Raw genomic sequence first — 27,119 nt, 5'->3', positions numbered from 1 at the left:
GATTTTGTTGTACTTCTGGAAAAAATCATAACTACATGCAGGAAAATGTATACGTTTAAAATTGTCATTTTCTGATCCCTATAACTTTTTTATTTTTCTGCATATGGGGCGGTATGAGGGCTCATTTTTTGAGACGTGATCTGAAGTTTTTATCGGTACCATTTTTGTATTGATCGGACTTTTTGATCGCTTTTTATTCACTTTTTCATGATATAAAAAGTGACCAAAAATACACTATTTTGGAATTTGGAATTTTTTTGCGCGTACGCCATTGACCGTGCGGTTTAAATAATGATATATTTTTATAGTTCGGACATTTATACCACATATGTTTATTTTTATTATTTATTATTATGATTACATACAATCCCATTCATCTGTGTGCTCTGCGCTCGATTGATAAAGCCTGGTCCTGCCAGGCTGTATCATTCAGAGAGCCGGAGCCGACACAGGAGGAGAGGTAAGCCCTCAGGCTACCTCAGTAGTGGATCGCTCTCCCGCGATCGCGCTGTGGGGGAGCGATCCATCCCACTGGACCACCAGGGACTGGATACAGGCACCTTTAGACGCCCCTGTCAGCTTTGACAGCAGCGATCTAAAGGGTTAATAGCCGGCCGCGGCGATCGCTACATGTCGGCTATTAACGCCGGCCCCCAGCTGCAAGAATCAGCTGAGGGCCGGCCGGTATTACGCGGGCTCGAGTCGGGAGCCCGCGTCATACCTCGGTAACGGCCATTGGACGTGTATACACGTCCATGATCGTTAAGGGGTTAAATGCTTTGTTTTTGTCATTTATTGCCCACTTAACGTTCTTATTCATCCATATTGGTTTTCTTTTATTTCTGACCCTTTTATTACCATAGGGTATATGAATCTTACAGTGAGAATTTAAGATATTTTTTAAAGTCTCCCATTTAGTGTCAGTATTCTTGTTTTTGAGGACATTATCCCATTTTATATTGTTAAGTGCTTCTCTGAGTTTATCAAACTTTGCCTTCCTAAAGTTCAATGTTTTTGTGGCCCCTCAAGAGATTCCCTTATTGAAGAACAAGTTATAATGTATTATATTATGATCACTATTTCCTAGGTGTCCTTCTACTTGCACATTAGTCTCTGTCAGGTCTGTTGGTTAATATTAAGTCCAGTAGGGCGCCCCCTCTGGTCGGGCCCTGCACCATTTGGGACAGATAATTGTCTTTAGTTATAGTAAGAAACCTGTTTCCTTTATGAGATTCACAGGTCTCAGTCTCCCAGTTTATATCAGGATAGTTAAAGTCCCCCATTATTATCACCTCATTCTGATTTGCTGCCTTGTTTATTTGCCTCAATAATTGATCTTCTGCCTCTTCCATTATGTTTGGTGGCTTATAGCAAACTCCTATAAGAATTTTTTTTATTTTCATCTCCATATTTTCTACCCATAATGACTCCACATTATCATTTCCCTCCCCTATATCCTCCCCCGCTGCCGCCTTCAGACTCGAATTCACATAAAATAACTCCTCCCCCTTTCCGTTTTGTCCGATCCTTCCTGAATAGACTATAACCCTTCATGTTGACCGCCCAGTCACAGCTATCGTCCAGTGCATGCTCTTTTATTAGGACATGTTCTGTAGTGCATATGGGAAGTGACTGTGTGTATATGCACATTTCTTCAGAATATACACATGAATTTGTCTAAAATAGTAAATTTAATTAAAAGTTTTTTTGTATGCTTTTATGTAGAGTCAACAAGTATATATGTATTAATATCTATTCTGTAGAAAAGATCATGGGTGGACCAGAACCCAGATAACTATATTTCTTGCCATCATGCTAAGTAGAACATGAAAGTGGATAGGAAGGCAATATTTAACGCTATGATCGTGTTAAGGCCCAATCACACTACAAAAAAAAAAAAAACAACACAATCTCCCAGAAGATTCCAGGGTAATATAATTGTTACATAAACCTGAGGATATCCCGCAGGGATAACCCTAAACTGGAGACCCCCCCCCACTAATTTGCTTTTAAAAGCTTAAGTTTATTGAACTACATAGAGTATATTACCCTAGGGGAGGCTACAGTGCGTTTTTTTTTTTAAACTAGCCGTATGCACTCTAACATGAATACAGACAATAACTGCAAGGCAGCAAGCTACAATAGGCTCTCCTTCTACGATCACTATGCATATAGGCTGGCATTTATCATTGTAGGTGTAAGTGAAGCATTTTTCTACACTTTTTTTGTGTGCTGGTAATGTGTAGAAGCACCAAATGTATTAAATGGTCACAGAGCATTTGATACATTTTGTGCAGGTCATATTTTCTGAAATTTCTCTCTTCACATACACCAAAAAGCTAAGCTAAGTCTGGGTTGGTGTAGTTTTAGAGACTTTTCAATGGCTTTGCGCCTTTTTGCGCATTTTCACAAAAAGGAGCAGTTCATAAAACCCGTCCATATCATGTGTATTGCCAAACTCAGTGGATTGCACCTCAAAATCAGCAGAAATGTGTAAACCAAAAGGCGCACAAAAGGCACAAAAAACCCTCTTTTGCGCCTTTTGTAGACACATAAAAACTGTCTAAAGACAATGATAAATGTCGGCCATACAGTAGCTGTATAGTGAATCTGGCAATCAAGGGAAATGAGATCTGCATTCCTAATCAGTACAATAGTGCGCAAGCACAACATTAGAGTCACATGTTCATTTTTTCGGCTGAGGTCTGAGGTCAGAAATTTCTGCATATTTTGCGGAATGTCTGCCGCGAAAGTTCCGTAGTGTAAATGGTGCAGCAGAATCCCACTGAAAATCATGGGAGGCTGCTGCACTGTATTTTCCATAGTGGAATTCCAAAGCGGAATTCCGCTTGTAAAAAAAGTGTAGTGTGAATGAGCCATAAAACAATGCATTAGTTGCTATTCTTTTATATTTAAAGTGTGGCTGGTGTTAGTAATTATAACATTTCTCCCTCTCAATTCAGTATTTATCAGTTATATATGAGTTAACACATTTGTTATTTCTACTCCAAAAAAATAACTTACTTTTACAGTAATAATTCTGGCCATGTCTTCACACAATGCATCCTTCTCTGTGGGCTCACATTCAAAGAACTTTGTATAATCTTCTAACAATTTTGCTACAATTTTGTTGCAAATTTCCTGCTGCTTCATGCCTTCAAAGCCAGGACATACACTATAAAAAAAAAATATATATATATATTTAAGGCATAGATCACACATTTTTTTGTTTGGTCTCAATATTATCCTTTAGGCACGTCATACCCAATAGCCATAAAGGATTTAATTTATTCACCTTTGCTGAGGATTTTAAAGTCCTGTATACACAGTATGAAGTAAGCCGCAGCTACATTTCCTGTTTTATCTTAGGATTTCAGCTTGCCTGTCTGCCTGTTTTCAATCAAAAGCTAGAAATTTAAGTTAGATTAGTGGCCAACGCCAATGATTTTGGCAAGACTGGTCAACAATTATATGTGTATGGGGTCTGCTGACTTTTCAACGACAGTAAATGTCAAGGGTGAGAATAATTTGGCCTTTCCTGCCGGATCCTTTTGTCTTGAAACAACTCCATCTAAAATACACAAGAGCTCAGAGTTGGGAGAGATATCTTTGGCTGAACTGTACTGAACTGAACTATAGGGTCACCATTAGAGAACCTTTGAACAAGCAGTCATGAACACATAATCCGGATCCCTTCCATGATCATTCTGCTCCTTCCACAGACCTTGACTATAATAGCTAATTTTGTTGTACTTTTAACATCCACTTTGTTCAGGACATGCCTGTAACTTTTGGTGTCAGATAACATTATTGGTTAATATTAATATCACTTATTGCCTTCAGTAAATTTAATGATCAATGTAATGATAAAAATAAATACAAATAAATTAGTAAATTTAAAAAAGTAAATAAAATAATCTCGTCGGGGATTCCAAAAGGCAAGAGCGCCTAAATGACACAATATGTACAATAATAGAAATCATTTCTCAGTATAAAAAAAACCACAGCCTTTATTTAATAAATTATCATTCCTTTTTCGAACCCTTCTAAAAAAAGAAGCTGGTAGTAAATGTGTCAGAACTTTATTTTTGTTAAAACGTCAGTATCATGCATTGTACTGTATTGTAATGTATCAGGTGGGCCAGGACCTCTGGTGGTATGTCTGCCTGCCTGAAACTGGAGCAGGACTTTGGAGTCTGTGGGTTGAAGACAGCAGCCTGGAGCTGCACTTTGGGGTCTGGGGGAAGGGAGCAGAGGAGCCTGGAGAAGACTGGGGTCTGGGAAGACAGAGTTGTCTGTATGATTACTTATTAAGATTGGAGATGAGCGAAGATACAGTGATTTGATTCATCACAAATTTCACGGCTCGGCAGTTGCTGACTTTAGCCTGCATAATTTAGTTGAGCTTTCAGGTGCTCGGGTGGGCTGGAAAAGGTGGATACAGTCCTAGCAGACTCTCTCCTAGGACTGTATCCACCTTTTCCAGCCCACTGGAGCAAGTGAAAGCTCAACTAATTCATGCAGGCTGAAGTCAGCAACTGCCGAGCTGAGAAGTTTGTGACAAATCGAATCACTGTAACTTGGCTCATCTCTAATTAGGATTATATTATGGAGGTAAAGGTGCAAAGTTAAGAGTCAATTCTGTCTGAGCATTAGAGGGACGATATAACTGGAGTAAGTTCTAACATCTGGACCAGATGAGGAAGAAAAGAAAAAAAAGACTAGAGAGAAGACAGAACTTATACCATTGTGTATTCTCCTTACTCTCCCACCTAAGCTGTAGTCACTTTTAAATTCTGCAGTGATGATAGGAGAAACTGTACCTATGCCTCTCCAGTTGTTGCAAAACTACAACTCTCATAACGCCCCCAGGTAATGGCCGCTCACCTGGAGCGAATATAAAATCTGCATATAACCCAACCAAGTGAGTAACTGTAGAAGCCAGGAACTGCTGCTTTGCCCAGGGTTGTAGGAGAAGGAGGATCCAATCCTGAAGAGAGTAGGTAGAGGCAGAGGAAAACAACCCTTCGGATGGCGCTGCTGTTCCAATAAGAAATTATGTCCAGACCAGAAATATTTCCAAACTACTGGAGTGGTTTATTGAAATAAAAAATAAATAAAAAATTGCAATGGGAGATGATGCGTTTCGGGGGAGCCACCCCCTTCCTCAGATCAGGGTAACTCACCTGAGGAAGGGGTGACTCCCCCAAAACACGTCATCTCCTTTTATATATTATTTGTTAGTTTTTTTATTTTTTATTTCAATAAACCACTCCAGTAGTTTGAAAATATTTCTGATCTGGACATACAGATAAACACAAAAAACACAAAAGCAATTAACAATAAAATACAGTGAAGATAATGGAGGTTCGGTGAGATCCGTCCTATTAATAGCAAAAAGAAAAAACATATCAAGACATCAGAAACAGATGACAGCATCCGGATTATCAGATATAAACATCCGGGCTGTACTGCATACACGACTCCCGACAGCATCCGGAATGAGAACTATAAACATCCGGGCAGTGCTAGGAACGGGCTGCTGATGCAGTTGTCAGTAGGCATACGCTGTTGCCACGGACGCTTCGCTAGAGAGCGGCCGTTTCGTGACCACAGTAGGCCAATGGACGTGTAGTCACGGACGCGTCACCAAGGAGTGGCCGTCACGTGACCGCACAGAACTAATAAGCATACAAGAATATCGGCATAATAATCCTAAACTGTCAGAGAATGTTTTAGAAGCGATATAAGGCTCTAACGTATATGGGCAAATCAGACTATGGCATAAGTCAGTAAAACCAAAGGTAAATATGCTAGGAGAGATCGGGAACAAATAAGATGAGCAATGCACATGTATTCCAGAAAACATAGATAACGGACCGCGTACATGTCCTCTAGAAAGGAAACCAACACAGAAGAAATAAGACAAGGGAATATGAGGGTACAGAAAATGGACTTGTGTATGCTCCTATAAATAAATAAATAAATGATTGTTAGATATACAAAAATAGAAATAAGTATAAATAATAATAATAATACCATGGGGTACAATAAAACCAAGGCTGCACAATAAAACCATGGCTATATGATAATAATAGTAATAATAATAGTAATAAAGCCATGAGGTACAATAAAACCATGGCTGCACAGATAGGATGTCATATCAGTATAGTTAAAAACTACAATACAAACTGTAAAAAGGATGTTAAAAAAGTTAACACTACAGAATTGAGGGCCAAAAGGTTCACACTACAGAATTGAGGGACAACATGAGATGACAACCTCATAAATTACATTTGATCATCTCATTCAGTCCCCTTGGTGATAAAGTGCCTAAAGTGTGAATCCAAAAATGTTCCCTCTTTCTTAGCATATTATAATCTCTGATTCACACTCTTAGTGATACGTTCGATGGGGTTGGCACAAATGGAATTAAAATCACTATTTTTAACATAACTTTTTTAACATCCTTTTTACAGTTTGTATTGTAGTTTTTAACTATACTGATATGACATCCTATCTGTGCAGCCAAGGTTTTATTGTACCTCATGGCTTTATTACTATTATTATCATATAGCCATGGTTTTATAGTGCAGCCTTGGTTTTATTGTACCCCATGGTATTATTATTATATTATTTATACTTATTTCTATCTTTCTATTTTTGTATATCTAACAATCATTTTTTATTTATTTATAGGAGCATACACAAGTCCATTTTCTGTACCCTCATATTCCCTTGTGTTATTTCTTCTGTGTTGGTTTCCTTTCCAGAGGACATGTACACGGTCCGGTATCTATATTTTCTGGAATACATGTGCATTGCTCATCTTATTTGTTCCCGATCTTTCCTAGCATACTTACCTTTGGTTTTACTGACTTATGCCATAGTCTGATTTGCCCATATACGTTAGAGCCTTATATCGCTTCTAAAACATTCTCTGACATCTTAGGATTATTATGCCGATATTCTTGTATGCCTATTAGTTCTGTGCGGTCACGTGACGGCCGCTCCTTGGCGACACGTCCGTGACTACACGTCCATTGGCCTACTGTGGTCACGAGACGGCCGCTCTCTAGCGACGCGTCCATGGCAACAGTGTATGCCTACGGACAACTGCATCAGCAGCCCGTTCTTAGCACGGCCCGGATGTTTATAGTTCTCGTTCCGGATGCTGTCGGGAGTGGTGTATGCAGTACAGCCCGGATGTTTATATCTGATAATCCGGATGCTGTCATCTGTTTCTGATAGGCTTGTATTGAGGAGGGCGGAGCGTGACGTCACACGGGGCAGAGCCTTGACGTCACAACACTCCGGCCCAGTGATCGACAGTAATCCGACACGTAACGAGCACGCTCCTGGGACTGATTATAAACGGGGTGCGGCGTGCAAGATCACGGGGGTCCCCAGCGGCGGGACCCCGCGATTAGGCATCTTATCCCCTATTCTTTGGATAGGGGATAAGATGTCTAAGCGCCGGAGTACCCCTATAAGCATTAATAACTCTGGGATGCTTTTACTTATGATTTTGATTCAGAGACCATTTTTTGTGACATATTCTACTTTAACATAATGGTAAATTTTCATTGATACTTCCATAATTTCTTTGTGAAAAATTCCAACATTTCGTGAAAAATATGAAAATTTTACATTTTTCTAACTTTGCAGCTCTCTGCTTATAAAGAAAATAGACATACAAAATAAATTATATATTGATTCACATATACAATGGGGGGGGGGGGGGGGGATTTATCAAAGCTGTCCATTTCCCGCATCAATATAGACCAACCTACAGAGCGTTAGGCTGGTCTATTGTGCACTTAATTTATCAAAAGTGTGTTTACAAAGCCCTCATGGTGCCAGAACAGTGGACCCCCCACATATGACCCCATTTTGAAAGCTACACCCCTCACAGTATTTAATAAGGGGTACAGTGAGCATTTACACCCCACTTGCGTTTGACAGGTCTTTGGAACAGTGGGCTGATTAAATTTTTACGGACCACTGTTCCAAAAATCTGTCAAGACACCTGTGGGGTATAAATGCTCACTGTACCCCTTTGTACATTACATGAGGGGTGTAGTTTCCAAAATGGGGTCTCATGTGGGGGGTCCACTGTACTGGCACCGTGGGGGCTTTGTAAACACACATGACCTTCAATTCTGGACACATTCTCTCTCTAAAAGCCCAAAGGTGCTCCTTCTCTTCTGAGCATTGCAGTTTGCCTGCAGAGCACTTTACATCCACAAATTATTTTCATACTCAGAAGAAATGGGGTTGCAAATTTTGGGGGGCTTTTTTCCTATTTTTCCTTGTGAAAATGAAAAATTTAGGGTAACACCAGCATTTTTGTGAAATTATTATATATATTTTTTTCATTTTCACATTCAACTTTAATGAAAATTTGTCAAACACCTGTGGGGTGTTAAGGTTCACTATGCCCCTTGTTATGTTCCATGAGGGGTGTAGTTTCCAAAATGGGGTCACATGTGGGTGTTTATTTATTTTTGCGTTTATGTCAGAACTGCTGTAAAATCAGCCACCCCTGCACAAATCACCAATTTAGGCCTCAAATGTACATAGTACGCTCTCACTCCTGAGCCCTGTTGTGCGTCCACAGAGCATTTTACACCCACATATGGGGTATTTTTTTTTTTTACAATTACACGCTGGTGTGACTTCAACTTTACCTTTTCATAAGGGGTAAAAGCCCCCCAAAATGTGTTAGGCAATTGCTCCGAGTATGGAAATAACCCATATGTGACACTAAACTGTTGCCTTGAAATACGACAGGGCTCCGAAGTGAGAGAGCGCCATGCGCATTTGAGGCCTAGATTAAGGATTTGCATAGGGACAGACCCAGATGCACGCATTACCTTATGACAGTGTTTCCCAAACAGGGTGCCTCCAGCTGTTGCAAAACTCCCCACATGCCTGGACAGTCAATGGCTTTTTGGCAATACTGGGAGTTGTTTTGCAACAGCTGGAGGCTCCGTTTTTGAAACAGTGCCGTAGGAGACGTTTTTCATTTTTATTGGGGGTGGGGGGGGGGGTGTAACTGTGTAAGGGTGTGTGCTTATGTAGTATTTTACTTTTTTTTGGGTAGTGTAGTGTTTTTAGGGTGCATTCACACGGGCGGGGATTCATATCGAGTTTTCCGCTGGGAGTTTGAGCTAAACCGGAAAATTTGCCGCATCTCAAACTTTTAGCAGGAGACTCAATGTAAATCCCCGCCCGTGTGAATGTACCCTGGGGGGCAAACATCCAGCTGTTGCAAAACTACAACTCCCAGCATACCCTTTGGCTGTCCGTGCATGCTGGGAGTTATAGTTATGCAACAGCTGGAGGCACTGCGGTTGCAAAACACAGAGTTTGTTACTTAACAATGTTTCCACAACCAGTGTGCTTCCAGCTGTTGCACAACTACAACTCCCAACATGCACTGACAGACCGTACATGCTGGGAGTTGTCATTTTGCAACAGCTGGGGGCACAGTACTACAACTCCCAGCATGCCCTTTGGCTGTCAGTGCATGCTGAGAGTTATTGTTATGCAAAAGCTGGAGGCACAATTTTTCATATTAAAAAAAGGTGCCTCCAGCTGTTGCATAACTATAACTCCCAGCATGCCCAGACAGCCAAAGTTGTAGCCCAGGGTGCAAAACACCTCTTATTGTTCCCCTTATAAAATATAACTTTTATTGTATTCAATGAATAAAAAGTAATCCCAGAAAAAACATAATTTAAAAATAATGTGCTGAGAGGGATAATTTCAGTACAAGTGGGATCTAAAGACCTTCACAATAAAAGGTTCTGCAGCAACCTACAATCCCCTCTCAAACAAAACTTAAAAAACACTATATTGCCGCCTCTACACGTTTCGCTGTCTTCACAGCGTTTTCAATAGGCAAGACAGTGGCAACAACAGTCCAAAATGGCGGAAGGGGCTATTTATAGATGCCCCTCTTACGTCATCAATAGTGGACCTACCATTCCACCTATTGGAATCATCATACCATATCCACCAATCACTGGGATATATTCCATATCACTTCCTGGGTTAAGTTTATATGCTAGTCCAATAGTAATCCACCTTGCATACTTACGATCCGTCCCCCATCAGTCATGTGTGTTTACCTCATATCGCGTCCTCATCGGCTATTCCGTCATCACCCAGCGCAGCGCATGCTCTCTCCCATTATGTCTAACGTTCCTATACTTCTGCCGGTATTTGGGCAGTACTGCGCACGTGCCGAGTGGTCCCATTGCACCTGCCCAGCAACTTATATTATAGCGAAGTTCACTAACTCCATTGCGCCTGCAATAGGTAGCAATAGTTAACTATTAATAATTTAGTCACTATGAAAAGGTGTATTTATTTATGGATTGGTATATTCATTTCTATTGAGAGTAAGAATCGGGATATATATACATATATTTTTTAACTCTTAAGTTAACCAATTATATTAATTGATTATTTGTTGTCACTCTCAACACCGGAATATCAATAATTGTGTTTAATATCTAAGATGCATATAATTATTGATAGTATTATTGTCCAATTCATTGATAAGACAGGATAACTATATATTTATATAATTGTAGTTGTATTCTTTATTATATGTAAGAACCAACAGTGGAATATAATGACATACATATTAGAACTTATATATAAGAACCATCAGTGGAATTCAATTGTATAGGAGCGTAAGTCCCCACGAAGGCGCAATGGAGTTAGAGAACTTCGCTATAATATAAGTTCCTGGGCAGGTGCAATGGGACCAGTGAGTCCTGATACATTAGAAGTGTGGGCGCATGCGCGAAAGGCCGAGCGGCACTCGGCGCGTGCACAGTGCTGCCCAAATGCCGGCAGAAGGATAGGAACGTTAGACATAATTATGGACATTTATCAACGGGTTTAGTCAGGTTTTCTCTACTATAATTGTCGTAAAATTGTCGCAACTGCAACTACACGATTTTTCGTGCGACATTTTGACTGGAAAGCGAGAAAAGCAAGTTTTCCTAAAATTTACTATGTAGTAATAATTTTAAAATGGACTACGGGTAGTCAGGTATTTATTAACTGCGACAGTCGCAACTGCGCAAAAAAAAGTCGCAACAGCGTTAAAAATTGACTAAATTTACTCCGGCTCAAACATGGAGCAGAAAAAGCTACTACCAAAGTAAAAAAGGAAAAATTGCTTACGTGAAAGAAAATTATCAACAGGCTGAAAGCAGTTGATAAATACGTCGCACATAAGCAAAAAAAAAGTAAGGAAAAAATTACTAAAAAAAAGAATACATAAGCAAACATTGATAAATGTCCCTCAATGGGAGAGAGCATGCGCTGCGCTGGTTGATGACGGAATAGCCGATGAGGACACGATGATATGAGGTAAACACACATGACTGATGGGGGACGGATCGTAAGTATGCAAGGTGGATTACTATTGGACTAGTATATAAACTTAACCCAGGAAGTGATATGGAACATATCCCAGTGATTGGTGGATATGGTATGATGATTCCAATAGGTGGAATGGTAGGTCCACTATTGATGACGTATGAGGGGCATCTATAAATAGCCCCTTCCACCATTTTGGACTGTTGTTGCCACTGTCTTGCCTCTTGAAAACGCTGTGGAGACAGCGAAACATGTAGAGGCGGCAATATAGTGTTTTTAAAGTCGTGTTTGAGACGGGATTGTAGGTTGCTGCAGAACCTTTTATTGTGGAGGTCTTTAGATCCCACTTGTACTGAAATGATCCCTCTCAGCACATTATTTTTAAATTATGTTTTTTCTGGGATTACTTTTTATTCATTGAATACAATAAAAGATATATTTTATAAGGGGAACAATAAGAGGTGGTTTGCACCCTGGGCTACGGCCCTAGGGTTTGGATAATAGTTGAAGTTGGCCTTTTGTGCCCCCTAGCGGGTCAATTTAGTTTAGTTCAGATAGCCAAAGGGCATGCTGGGAGTTGTAGTTATGCCTTCAGCTGATGCAAAACTCCAACTCCCAGCATGCCCTTTGGCTGTGCATGCTGGGAGTTGTTGCACGGGGTGCCTGCTGAATGATTTCCGCAGGCATCCCGGTCCAGTCCCAGCCTGGCGAGTGGCGGGGACTGTAATTCCCATGGGCATACAGGTATGCCCTGGGTCTTTAAGTCCCAGGACGCCAGGGCGTACCTGTACACCCTGTGTCCTGGCTGGACAGGTTAAAAAACTACTATGAATTGCCATGGTTTTACGGTTACTGCCAGTGTGGTAAGATTTAAAACCTCCAAACTGAAGCAATTTACAGTAAAAGAAAATACATTTCAAATAGGCTTTTGCAGCTTTCAAAACAAAACATAAACTATCACTTCCATGGCCCTATTGTTTAATAATCACTTTTTTTTTTTTTTTTTTTACATATTTATTCTATGGAGCATAAAATCTATTGTTAAATCCACTTTGTTCATAATATAAACAAAAATCTGCAACAGCTTTTTATCTATAGAATGCACTACTATTCTGTTTAACATAAACATCCCCATGATCTTTTGTGCATTTCAATAATACTAAACCAAAGCTTATTTGATGCCCTTACAGAGGAACAGGAGAACAACATGTAAAAATAACACTCAAATGCCCCATTATTTGTCAAGTGTGCTTCTGTAATACTTAGTTAGAAAGATCTATTTACGCGTTGGCTCTTTAACAAAACAACTAGAATAGTGCGTATTGAATATTGTTCAGTGTGCACTTCAATCGCATTTTCTAATAGCCTTTTCTCTGCTAAAGTGACTAAGCCTGTACGGCACAATGAAGGTTTACATTTATACAAATTACAATGACCATCTGCAGCATACTCCACATAACCGCGTACCAATATGTTACCAACCCCTAATACCGGTTATATTTGGGTCCTAATGACTATGCACAGTTAATAGCTTGCACAGGATAATAATGTGTTATCCAATCTGCTAATACAGCACTTGTGCGAACAGTCTCTTTAACTTTTACCACTGTTTATATTTTCAATTGCTACATTAGTAGTAGTAGTGGTACTAGGTACTGGAGCATAGTTCTTATCAATTCAATGGGACAACACTGCAGTAGAGTGCACCTCCACTACTAACAGTATGGTGACTGTAAGTACAGATGCTTGTGCAAGTGTTGAAGCCTCTTCAATGTTCACAAGTGCAACAGCAAATTCAAATGACTGGCATGGGAACTGTAAGTCAGACCTGCACTGATCTAACAGCTGACCTATCCCGAGGACAGCATAACTGTGTAACCTTTTTATGTGCTGGGCTGTGAAAGCTACATTTAGTGTGAATACAGCATTATCCCAAGTCTACTAGTAAGAATAAGTGAGTCTTCCTTCAGAGACAAATTGCCCAAAACTGCCCCTCCTTTTTGTCTTCCATGATTCAGTTTTTGTGGCATTTTTTTCCTCAAAATAGTGTGTATTATTACAGTTTATTTTCCTCAAGTCATGTAATTAATGGATTTCTATTGAGGAACGTGGGGTAAGTCCACACAAAAAATGTCTACATACACAAGCATTTATTTTGGTGTTTTTTGGTTCGACTTTTAAAAACCTCCACCGTGACACTGTACATCATCTGTACTTTCCACAAACCCAATAAAAAAATGAAACAGTGAATACCTATCCGCACCCAGGTGGCAAAGTGCGAATAATATTGGAGGCTCCAACTCCATCAATTTCATATAGCAAATAATAAAAAAAATACACACCACACAGTTCATTTCTTTTCCTTATACAACTTTAGTATTTTTTTGTCTTCAAGGTAGACAAATATAGTGCATACATATTAAGATAAAAACACTTAACGTTCACCAAGGGTGCAGCAACTAGATACGCTTGACACTCCTCGTTCCCTGGACCATTTTCACTCACTTGCAGGCATCCTGCAGTAGAGGTTTCCACAAATCACCAGAAATGCATGGTAAAACTAAAAAGTGTGTTGCCCACAGCAACCAAACTATTAATAAATAAATAAAAACTACAATATGGTTGCTACACACAGTGCTAAACAGTTCTAAAGCATGGGGCCTAATTGGAAAGATATCCATAAGTTTTGTAAAATTCATGCATGTATGAGCCATCACTAGAAATGGAGCCTTTTCATTATGGAACATCATGGCTGGCGTACACACACCAAAGGAACATACCTTCAGTAATTTTGCTTAACCCAACTCCATACACATTGGATAGCTGTCTGACTAAGGTTCATTCTGCTGATAGCTATCTTTCCCGGTCTCTCTATACACATGAATACAAGCTTGTCCAAGTCTTCTGAATGGACAGAATAGGAGTAAACCACTGCCAGATTTTAAGGCCCCATTCAGACTGAGGAGCGGAATCTGGCAGAAATATTCTGTTTGAAAATTCAGTTGCAGCAGATTCCCATTGTTTGCAATGGGATTCTGCTGTTCCGACAAAATTGCTGTGGCAAAAACACCTGCTGTGGAAATTTTGATTCTGGACTCCACAGAAGTCTTTCTGCGGAATCTGTTTAGAAATGTGCCATCTTGTGCCAGTGTCATTCTACCATGTGAACATAACCTTATGGTGATGACTGAATTCTCCAAGAACAAAAGAAATCACACAGTTTAAATCCAACATGCCAGATCCTTCTTTTTTCCCAAAATTATCTAACAGGGGAGAATCAGGTGGCCTGCATATGCATTATTCAGCTAAACTTTTCTTCTAATGTGTAAAGATAGATGCCTTTAGTCACACCACTGTTGTAGACATTTTGGCTCAATGCAAGTTTCAAATAGGGAGTATGTCAAGTACTACATTGTTGGTCAAAATCTAAGGAAGAACTGTGCCACATTTTTCTTAGTAAATCTCTCTTACTAACTTATTAAGAACAAAGAGAATTTGAGAATGCAAAGATTTACACAACCAAAACAGGGATGTGGAATTTCTATCGCCCGACGCCCCGGACTAGCAGTTTTGGGCGCCGGGCAGGTGAATTTGTCCGGCCCTTAGCCCGGCTTCAGGCAAGCAGGGCCGGACCTGACAAGTGTGGCGGATCTGCAGTCTGTATGGAGCGGGCTGCCGACTCCTGCTCGCTCCATACTCTGCAGCCTGTGTCCTCGGAAGCAGAGCAGGGGAGATGAGAAGCTGTGTATTTGTCTTCTCTCCCCTGCTCTGCAGACGTGCGGGGGGGAGGGAGACGAGGGGGCGTGGCTTATTTCTCCCCGTGCAGACCTGCGTCCTTTGCCTTCGCTCCCCGCACGTCTGCACGGGGAGATGTATGCGGCGCTCACAGGGGAGTATGGAGCGGGCTCGGGATTCCTGCCCGCTCCATACTCTGCAGCCCCTGGCTGTTCTCAGTAGCCGGGGGCCGCCGCTAATAGCCAGCATGCGGCGATCGCCGCGGCTGGCTATTAACCCTTTAGATCGCCGCTGTCAAAGCTGACAGCGGCGTCTAAAGGGAGATGTGAACGCTCCCTGGTGGGCTAGTGGGGTGGATCGCCCCCCTGCAGCGTGATCGCAGGGGGGCGATCCACTATGGAGGTAGCCGGAGGACTTACCTCTGCTTCCTGCTGTCCCGCTCTGTCATTGATAGATCCTGGCTGAACCAGGCTCTTTCAATGGATCACAGAGCACACAGATTAATAGAGTTCAATAGAACTCTATTCATCTGTCTGAGGAATCTAATGATTCCTCATAAGTCTAATAAAGTGTCAAAAAAATAATAATAATAATAATAATAAATAAAAGTTTGAATAAAAGTTTGAAAGACACATATTAACCCAGTGGTCTTCAAACTGTGCCCCTCCAGATGTTACAAAACTACAATTCCCAGCATGCCAGGACAGCCGTTGGCTGTCCGGGCATGCTGGGAGTTGTAGTTTTGCAACATCTGGAGGGCCACAGTTTGAAGACCGCTGCATTAACCCCTTCCATGTTAAAAGTTCAAATCACCCCCTTTTCCTATATAAAAACATGCAAACATAATAAAAATAAACATATTTGGTATCGCTTCGTGCGTAATTGTACAACCTATGAAAATATAACATTATGTATCCCGTATGGTAAATGTAAAAAAAAAAATACCAAACCACAGATTTGAAATTTTTATAATATCCCAGAAAAAAAAAGTTAAAAAGCGATTAAAAAGTCAGATCAATACCAAAATGGTACAGATACAAAAAACAGATTATGGCGCAAAAAATGAGCCCTCATACAGCCTGGTATGCGGAAAAAAAATAAAGCTGCAGGGGTTAAAAAATGGCAATTAAAAAAAATTAGAAAAAGTCCAGAATTAGTAAAACATGACGTAAATGATACAAATCTGGTATTGGTGTAATCAGGCGCCTAAAGTATAAAACTAACATGTTATCTCAACCACAAGGTAAATGGCGCAGAAAAGAAAAACCACCAAATCTGCAAAATTATCTTTTACTATTTCAATTTCACTTCCCTTAATATATATTTATATATTTTTTTGGTTCGGAGAATAGGTTATTGAAAAATTAAAAGGTATCATTATAGTAGGTAGTTATGGCTATTATAGGGCGAGGAGGAAAAAACGAGAGCGTAAAAGCGAAAATTGGCCCGGACAAGTGGATCGCCATGTGGGACAAGTAGATTTTGCTCCATTTTAGTCCCGTGGACAAGTAGTTTTTTATAAAATTTCCACACCCCTGCAAAGCCATTCCACAGATTCTTACTTCCACACCCAGGTGTGCTCACCACTGGTGTCCGCATAAGTATCTCAAGTGTAAACAGTTAATAAAGCTACTGGGTGCAGAATAATGACAGGTAAACATATTAGACAACCATGAGTCACAAACATTAAGAACACACTAGTGTGACCTGAGAGTTTAGTATATACTGATGACAAGGGCTATTACACTATTACACTGTCCTGATAAAAAGCATATTTACTCATTTTTCAAAGCACCAGTCACACAAAGCAAACTGGTCCCTTCATGTAAACAGCCGTGACACAAGCAGCAAACTATTGGACAATTTACAGGCCTTGCAGATTAATGCATGTACTGATAATGTCAGTGACAATAACTGATAGTGTGAGATCGAACAACTAATGTGAGCGCACACAAAAACAAATAAGAAACCTCACCCACTGCCTACAAACAAGGCAAAAATCAATACTTAGTCCAGAGTCCAAAGATAAACTATAAAAATACTAGCCTATTTATATTGTTTAAATATTTGCAGTGCTAGCATTAAAGAGATAGCTACAGTTTTCTTTATTAATATATATATATATATATAAAAAAATACACACACATTATATGTATATATATATATAAAAATGTATGTACGTCTGTATGTATGTTCCCTATGGACTTCTAAACCGCTTAACCGATTTTGATCAAATTTTCAGGGAAACTATAGTTTAGTCTGAGGATTGTTTCTGTGAAGTTTGGTTGCGATCGCATAAGGGGCGTGACACCGCTGAAATGAGAGCAAAACCAATTCCGTCATATAAGCTGTCCAAAAGAAAATTTGTGTTGCCCGCAGCAACCACAGCACAGCTTTCATTTTACCACAGCAGTATAAGAAATGGCAACCAATCCCTGCGCAGCTTTCATTTCACCTCAACAGTATAAGAAATGGCAACCAATCGTAGCACAGCTTTCAATTTACCTCAGCAGTATAAGAAATAGCTACCAATCGCAGTGCAGCTTTTATTTTACCTCAGCAGTGTGAGAAATGAAAGCGGAGCTGTGATAGGTGGCTATTAGCAACAAAAATTACAGGGGAAGTCAGTGACGTGAGTCTATATGAAAATGTATATATGTTCCCTATGGACTTCTAGACCACTCAACCGATTTTGATCAAATTTTCAGGGAAACTATAGTATAGTCTGAGGATTGTTTATGTGAAGTTTGAGGGGGCATGACACCGGTCATATAAGAGAACAAAGAACTAGACCGATTTTGATGAAATTTTGAGGCATACGTGCTGTGCGAGTGAGACAGACGGTGTTTGGGTGAAGTCACAATATACTCAACAATACCACCGAAAAAGCATCAATTGGTCGAAAAACATCCAAAAGCAATGAGAATGAGGGGAAAAAAGAGCTGATGAAACGGAGGAACAATGCAAATCTCGGCTTGAACAAAACCACAACAGAGCATCAACGTTGAAAGCCTCTGAAACGGCGGAACAACGCAAATTTTGGCTTCAACAAAACCGCGACAGAGCATTAACTCCGATAGCCGCTGAAATGGAGGAACAACGCAAATCTCGGCTTGAACAAAACGCGACAGAGCATTAAAGCATAAGGGCAATCATTAACTATTGCTGGATTGAATTTGGAAAAGTATTTTTTTCACATGGCTAGTATGTTGCAAGCTGGTGAGTTGACCCAGCCAAAAATTTTAACATTTATACACCAAATAAAACCACCAAAAATATTGTGTATCAGTTAGCATTACAATAAAATAAAGAAAATTTAATTCACAGTTGATGTTAAATATGTGTTTTTTCTTGGGCGCAGCAACACGTGCCGAGTACCGCTAGGTTAAACTAAAAACTAATACATAGGAAGGCACGCACCTCTTCATGAATCTGCCCCTGCAGCTGCTGCCTATAGAAATCTAAGTTTTTAGCTCCGTGGTTACGTAGATTTCTATTATAGATCACGGCTGTCAATAGCATGAACTATAGTAAATCTGTTGGGCTGTGGAAGCTCTTTTACGCTAAGCCCCGCTCACTTTTATCATAAGTGGCAAGGACAGCGTAAACCTGCAGGGATGTGGAAATTCTATCGCCCGACGCCCGGGACAAGTAGTTTTGGGCGCCGGGCAGGTGAATTGTTTATAGATTTAGCCCTGTATCGGGCTAGCAGGGACAGACAGACTTCCCCCTTATTTTTCTGTAATGTCGGTGTGAGGCGCAGGAGCCGATGGAAGTCTACACCTCACACCGGCGCTCAGAGTGTATGGAGGGGGCGCCGGCCTCCAGCTGACTGCAGAGCCCCCTTATCTCCCCTCCCGGAGGATGGAGGACGCAGCTCAGAAGACACAGCAGGGTGAGAGAAAGGACGTACACAGCTCCGTGCACAGCTCCATACCCCGCACACAGCTCTTTCCCTCCCCCTCCCCTGCTCTGTCTCCACAGCACCTAATCCACCACGGGGAGGTTGCTTGTTTGCACGGGGAAAACACAGAGCAGGGGGGAGGGGGAGGACGGAAATCTCACCTCACACAGCGGTGACTGCAGCTCTGATGTCCACTCATGGCGGCTCAGGTGAGGAGACCGAGAATGCAGGCGGCGGGAGGAAGGGTGGTTGTATATGTATGGTGTGAGTGTATGTGTGATGTGTGTATGTAATGTATGATGTGGGGTGGGCAGCGGCAGGTGTTTGTATGATGTGTGCATATGTATGGTGTATATGAATGGTGTGAGCGTATGTGTGATGTGTGTATGTAATGTATGATGTGGGGTGGGCAGCGGCAGGTGTTTGTATGATGAGTGCATATGTATGGTGTATATCAGTGTTTCCCAACCAGGGTGACTCCAGCTGTTGCAAAACTACAACCCCCAGCATGCCCTGGGCATGCTGGGAGTTGTAGTTTTGCAACAGCTGGAGGCACCCTGGTTGGGAAACACTGGTGTATATGTATGGTGTGAGTGTATGTGTGATGTGTGTATGATGTCTGTCTATGTGTGATGTGTATGTAATGTATGATGTGTGTATAATGTCTGTGTGTGATGTGTATGTAATGTATGATGTCTGTGTGTGATGTGTATGTAATGTATGATGTGTGTATGATGTCTATGTAATGTATGATGTGTGTATGATGTCTGTGTGTGATGTGTATGTAATGTATGATGTGTGTATGAAGTCTGTGTGTGATGTAATGTATGATGTGTGTATGATGTCTGTCTGTGTGTGATGTGTATGTAATGTATGATGTGTGTATGATGTCTGTGTGTGATGTGTATGTAATGTATGATGTGTTTATGATGTCTGTGTGTGAGTGTATGTAATGTATAATGTCTGTGTGTGAGTGTATGTAATGTATAATGTCTGTGTGTGATGTGTATGTAATGTATAATGTCTGTGTGTGATGTGTATGTAATGTGTGATGTGTGTATGATGTCTGTGTGTGATGTAATGTATGATGTGTGTATGATGTCTGTGTGTGATGTAATGTATGATGTGTGTATGATGTCTGTGTGTGATGTGTATGTAATGAATGATGTGTGTATGATGTCTCTGTGTGTGATATGTATGTAATGTATGACGTGTGTATGATGTCTCTGTGTGTGATGTGTATGTAATGTATGACGTGTGTATGTCTGTATGTGTGATGTGTATGTGTGATGTGTGTATGATGTCTAAGTGTGATGTGTGTATGTATGTGATGTATGATGTGTGCATATGTATGGTGTATATGTATGGTGTGAGTGTATGTGTGATGTGTGTATGATGTCTGTCTATGTGTGATGTGTATGTAATGTGTGATGTGTGTATGATGTCTAAGTATGATGTGTGTATGTATGTAATGTATGATATGTGTGGGGGCAGCAGCAGCAGGCCTATGTATGATGTGTGCATAAGTATGGTGTGAGTGTATGTGTGTATGTAATGTATGATGTGTGCATATGTATGGTGTGAGTGTATGTGTGTATGTAATGTATGCATATGTATGGTGTGAGTGTATGTGTGTATGTAATGTATGATGTGGGGGGGGGGGGCAGTGGCTGGTGCATGTATGATGTGTATGCATGAATGTTTTGTATAGGAGCGGACTGTCACGTCGGGCAATAGGGCAGTTGTGCTATCTAATTATATTTATTTTTAATGGTTTCTGGCCCCCCGCACTAAATTACACCACCAGAATCCCACCCTTCATGCTCACCCGACGACCAAGAGCCCCACAGATGCACACAAACACGCCCGAACCAAAACTACAACTCCCAGCATGTTACACCATAACCTAAACTGTAGAACTATAAAGTGTAACATGCTGGGAGTTGTAGTTTTGGTTCGGGTCAGCTGCAGAGCCATAGGCTGTATCAGGGCATGCTGGGTGTTGTAGTTACTAACTGTAATTCCCAGTATTCCCTGACACAGCCTATGGCTCTGCAGCTGACACAAACCAAAACTACAACTCCCAGCATGTTACACAATAACCTAAACTGTACTACTATACAGTGCAACATGCTGCAACACCCACACAACCATAGGCTGTACCAGGGCTTGCTGGGAGTTGTAGTTATCTAGTAACTAAATGCAACTTCCAGCATTTTCTGACACAAAATGCACCACATAAACTGGAGAAGCAGAACCCCCCCCAGTAACACATAAGTCCCTACTGAGACGGAAAAATAGTGATTAAAATATTTTAAAAAGTGCGTATATATGTGAATAAGCCCCTTTCCTAATAAAAATTTCCAATTTTCTTAAAATAAAAATAATGTACAAAAATAAACATAAGTGGTATCGCTACATGTGGAAATGTCCAGGCTATTAAAATATATTGTTAATTAACCCGTACGGTGAACGGTGCAAATGTAAAAAAATAGTCCAGAATTGTTCATTTTTAGTCACTTCATATGAGAAATTTTTTATAAGGTGATCAAAAAGTTACATCTAGACTTATCTGGGCGTGTCTCGGGCGTAAGAGGAGCTACCGCTCTCCCGCCGCTAATAGCCTGGCATGCTGCGATCACCTATTAACCCATTAGATCACCGCTGTCAGCAGTGTCTAAAGGAATCTTATAACCATCCCTGGTGGTCTAGTGGGGGGGGGGGGGGTCGTACTATTTTGGTTGAAATTATTTTATCTACCAGGACAAGTGGATTTTCTTGAGGGACAAGTAGATTGTGTTCAGCTTTAGTCCCTTGGACAAGTAGTTTTTTTTTTAATTTCCACACCCCTGACCTGTCTAGCCTGCAAATAACCTTTGCACAAAAACTTGCAGTTTTGTTAAGACCAAAACTTACACATAATTAAAACATTCCCACCTTTAGTCCCTTTTCTTACCTGTTTTTTTTTGTTCACGACTGAGGGGGCTGTCATCTTGCCTGTGCAAATTTTAACAACAGTTAGGGATATACCTTACAGCAGCCACCAGGATGATGAAATTGGGTTTCAAGATGGCTCACTGGCTTCTATTAGAACATGTTCTGGGCATGCTCTGTGACCAGAGGTGTGATCACTACCTATAGTGAATGGGGCATCCAAAGCTAAGTATATGCTGGTTTCTTCATTTGCTGTAATGTTGTCTTTGATAATAATGAGACCTATACTGAGAAGGGATATCCACATAACAGGAAAAGTCATTTTATTTATTGTTAAAGGGGTACTCCCATGGAGAACTCTTTTTTTTTTTTAAATCAACAGGTGCCAGAAAGTTAAACAGATTTGTGAATTACTTCTATTAAAAATATCTTAATCCTTCCAGGACTTATTAGCTGCTGACTACTACAGAGGAAATGGTTTTCTTTTTGGAACACAGAGCTCTCTGCTGACATCATGACCACAGTGCTCTCTGCTGACATCTCTGTCCATTTTAAGAATTGTCCAGAGTAGGAGAAAATCCCCATAGCAAACATATGCTGCTCTGGACAGTTCCTAAAATGGACAGAGATGTCAGCAGAGAGCACTGTGGTCATGATGACAGCAGAGAGCACTGTGTTCCAAAAAGAAAACCATTTCCTCTGTAGTATTCAGCAGCTAATAAGTACTGGAAGGATTAAAGATATTTTTTAAAAGAAGTAATTTACAAATCTGTTTAACTTTCCAGGTGAAATTTGTTTTGCTGTGTATGAACAAGCACCAAGAATGTTATGTTTTGCTGAGTGTGAATAAAACACTGAAGTTTGTTTTTTCAACCTTGTTCCTTGTCTCTAAACTGCGACCGCTAACCTGACTACCAGGAAATCCCCTCATCTGGCATATGGTATGTCAGTGGAAAAGTCTGTGTCTAAACAGGTCACGTGACACACCAGCAAGTGCCCAGAACTGGCACATTTTTGGAGTTTAAATAAATTACTTATTAGATGTAACAAGCTACTTATTTAATAAAAGAAAAAATGTACACTTTTGTAATGTGTACTTTTATTTTATTATGTATTCAGTTTTATGAGTTACATTTATTCAGTGCAAATTCGGACACAATGGCATACATTTACCAATCTTTCTAATGGACAGTAACGGTCTAGTTTTCCCACAGCAACCAATCACAGCTTAGCTCTCATTTTACCAGAGCTCATTAAATGGGGTTATGTACTTTATAAAAACATATTCCCTATCCAAAGGATATGGGATAGTGTCTGATTGTGGGGGTCGGACTGCTGGGACCCCCCAAGCAATCTCTTGAATAAGGCCCGACTCTTATCCCAGGAATGTCGGCTCTACCTGTGGTAAATCTGGCCCACTGTCTTATTCAAATTAAAATCCCTCCATGAATGAATATTTGTTGTATTATACAAAAAGAGTACATGTTTTTCAAATGTTTCAAACATGTAAAAGGTTTATCAACACCATTGAATCCCTTTTAAAAAATGGAAGCTATGCCACCTAGTGGGACCACATTAAAATAGAAAAGATCCTTCAACAAACCATGACAGGCCACATTCCTGGCCAGCGTTATGCTGCAGCTTGCAACACAACTGTAGTGCAGAAACGGATACTAAGTCAGATGTTAATACATGCAAATCTGGGAAATTTCTGTGGAAAAATTGTAATAGCTATTTATTTAAAGTTTTCAACATTCTTTTTGCCCCGATTTTAATATCCAAAACAAAACCTTGGCAGATATAAAAACCCTTAAAATGCAGTTTTCAAGTGCACGGGATGAACTGGATTTTATTAATATCTTTTTACTTGCAAATTTTCCACTAAACCAACAAAGCAAAAATATTCTAGTTAAGAACACACCTGAAAACAGAAAATTAAAACTTACTGGAAATAGCTTGGTCCAAAAACTGTTGCCAAATTGTAAACATTCATTTTGTTCACTGCATGGTGTTGAACCACCTGCGTCAGAAAATGGCAGAGGTACTTTAGTAGGCTGTAATGTGTGTCCGGCAATTCTTTTATTAGCTTCTTCAAGCTGCTTTCTCTGTGTATGTCACTTCCACTTTCTGTGAAGACAAATAACAGCAGCGTATTACAATTCTAAATGAAAACTAGTGCAAATTCTATCTACACCTCCCATCTCTCATTTGTAATAGGCTGCGGTATACATCTGCATACTTTTTTAACCCCTTTACTTCTTAGCCCGTTTGGAGCACAGTGGAGGAGAGGGGGAAGGAGGAGACCCCCACAATATCCCTGCTATTGGGCCGTCTGTACTGATGGACCAATAACAGCGATCGCTGGCTGTGCTGTGACAGTTTAAAACGATCAGGTACATGTACGTGGTCATGCAGGAAGTCATCCCTAATCACTACGTACATGTACCTGATAATGCGGGATCGGATTAAACAGGTTTCTAATGTATACAAGCAATGTACCAGTATAATGAGATGTCAACCCAGCCTTGGATAGAAAGTATGTAAACAGCTGATCAACAGTTTAACGAAACAATAAAAAAATACTGGTCATGTTCAAGCTCATCATACATGATCAATAACACTGAGCAAAAGGATGATCAATCTTTCTGGAGATGGTCTAAAAACCTTTTTTTTTCTGAAAGACTGTTCAAGGCTGGAAAATGTTTCCTGAATGAATGACCTTTGGTTTGACAATTGAGCAAAAATTTCTAGCACAACTGTCTTTTACCCTGATGCTGACTGGTTTAGCCAACAGACGGTGATCATTTGCAGAATTTCACTCCTTAAATCATAGCTTTGGTCAAAATACACTATTTTCATCAACTTTATTCTGTAAGCATACATCCTCGAGGTCTCAACACCAACTGTATAACCTGACTGCGTTTTCAAGAAAATCCTCTTTAGAAATAATCTGAAGTGATCACTGGCTACTTACAGCATTGGCACACTCAGCAAGAGTATGGAATTCACACACGACAAAACCCGTAAGCATGTAACAAAAAAAAAAAAAAAGTAATATAATATAATATATATATATATATACATACACACACACACATATGTATACAGACACAAACATCGATCCCGCCCTGGGGGCAGTACAGCCCAATGCTCCACACGTTCCACTGTATGTCACAGCTTCCTCAGGAGATACGGTTCTGTCACATGTGACATGTAAGAAAAGACACACCCCTCACTAGTGCAAAAATTAGTTTTTTGTTTTACTAAAATTGTAAATTTTCACGTCCCTCAATTATTTTTGATTATGGTCCACTTATTCGGGCCTGAAGGTCTGAGTTGCACACTAAGGCCAGGTCTACATGTAACTGTTGCCACATGGATGAGGCCACGGCATAACTAACATACAAGTGAAAAAGCGTTTTACTATACAGTTATTAACAAGCAAACTGCTTGCAGTTCAGGAGAAAACTAAGATTCCACAGCAGCACAGTCCCATTAAAAGGACAAGTATCATGTAAAAAAAAAAATAAATAAAAATATCCGAAGCATAGGGAATAAGTTTTAGATTGCAGGGGCTCCGAGAGCTGGGGCCCCCCGCGATCTCCTGTTTAAAGCCCTGGCTGTCCTTTACTGCAGCGCTTCACGAAGCACGCCCAAAGCGGGGGCCGCCACCCCCCTCCATATGGCTGTATGGGAGAGCCATTCAGCAATCTTCGGCTCTCCCATAGAACAATATAGAGGGGGCGGCCCCAGCTTCAGGCGGGGGTCGTGACGTGCCGCTTTAAAGGAGAGCCGGGGCTCTAAACTGGAGATCGCGGTGGGCCCCAGTACTTGGATCCCCTGCGATCTAGAACTTCGGATAGGGGATACGTTTTTTTTACATGATACTTGTCCTTTAATTTTAATGGAATTCTGCTGCACTGTGCACACGGCGGAAATCCTGATGCCGGAGTCCACAGAAGGAATAGACATGCCTATTTTCCTGCAAAGTCCACACGGAAATGCATTGCCGTCTATGAGACTGCACATTTCCGAGCAGTCCTAGCGCTCTGCTGTCAGGAGAATGTCTGTACCGAATTTTCAGTGCGGACATTCGCCTGTGTGAACATAGCCTCATTAAGGCTGAAGCCTCATCCACAGTGTGACAGCTACGTGTGAACCCAGCCAAACCAAGTTTAAAAGAAGACATGTGAGGTTAAAAAGAGAAGCTTGGGGTTACTAGTAGTGCAACACACTGTACCCTCTGAATGAAATACTGCCACCCACTGTACCCCTAAATGTAATACTGCTGCACACAGAGGCCCCGGAATATTTCACTGCCACACATTGTGCCCCCTGAAAACAAAAGCAAAACACTGTATTCTCTGAGTGTAATACTGCTACACAATGTGCTCCCTGAACATAACTCTGCCATACACTATGCCCCTAAATATAACCCTGCCACACACTCTACCCGCTGAATATAATATTGCCACATACTGTGTCCATCTGACTACTGCCACACACAGTACAACCTGAACATTATACTGCGACATTCTGTACTTCCTGGATATAATTCTGCCAGATCGGTGCCCCCCGAAAAAAACAACAGCTCCAGACACTGTTCCCTCCCCGAGGCCCTCCCCCCCACCCACAATAACTCTAATAGACTGTGTCCCCTCTATTAACTGTAATACATTGTTCTCTCCTCAATTATAATGCACTGTGCTCCACCACAATGTAAAATAAATTGCCCTGAATATAACAGTTTTTGATTCTGACCTGTCTTGCTCCAACGCTGTCAATTGCAGACTGCAGTTGTCGCTCTTGGCTTGACTAGTCACGCCTGGAAGAGACAGCAAGTAGAGAGCGCCAAGCGGCCGGGAGCTGTGATGTTTAGGAGGCAGACCCTGTGCTTCAGTCAAGCAGCACAAGATGTCATCTTAGATGCTGTGTATATATAGTAAACTGGATAGTTTTTAAAATAAACAACCAAGTTTACTATATGGACGTAGTGAACAAGAACGTGTCCTTTTTTTATTTTAATGATATGCAATAAAGCTCCTTATTCCTGAATATACGTGACAAATGCTGGACTTTATTTACACAGATTCTGGACCTGACCCACCCCATGCACCACCCCCAATGGAAGTGCCAAACAACT

General features: G+C 40.7%; 1 protein-coding gene across 6 annotated transcripts in view; it reads right to left on the bottom strand.

Moving 5' to 3' along the window:
- Positions 1-27,119, bottom strand: part of FAM13A (family with sequence similarity 13 member A) — a 238,916-nt gene that overhangs the window by 175,121 nt on the left and 36,676 nt on the right. For all 6 annotated transcript variants that reach the window (XM_056567629.1, XM_056567637.1, XM_056567645.1 and 3 more), the window contains 2 exons: positions 23,923-24,103; positions 3,025-3,175 (listed from right to left, as the gene is read on the bottom strand). In XM_056567629.1, the coding sequence (XP_056423604.1) occupies positions 3,025-3,175; positions 23,923-24,103 (332 nt within the window). The remainder of the gene's footprint in view (positions 1-3,024; positions 3,176-23,922; positions 24,104-27,119) is intronic.

This window comes from Hyla sarda, chromosome 1 (assembly GCF_029499605.1).
Source record: "Hyla sarda isolate aHylSar1 chromosome 1, aHylSar1.hap1, whole genome shotgun sequence".
NCBI lineage: Eukaryota > Metazoa > Chordata > Amphibia > Anura > Hylidae > Hyla > Hyla sarda.
Note: the sequence above shows the minus strand (reverse complement) of the source record. Positions and strands in the feature narration are given on the sequence as shown.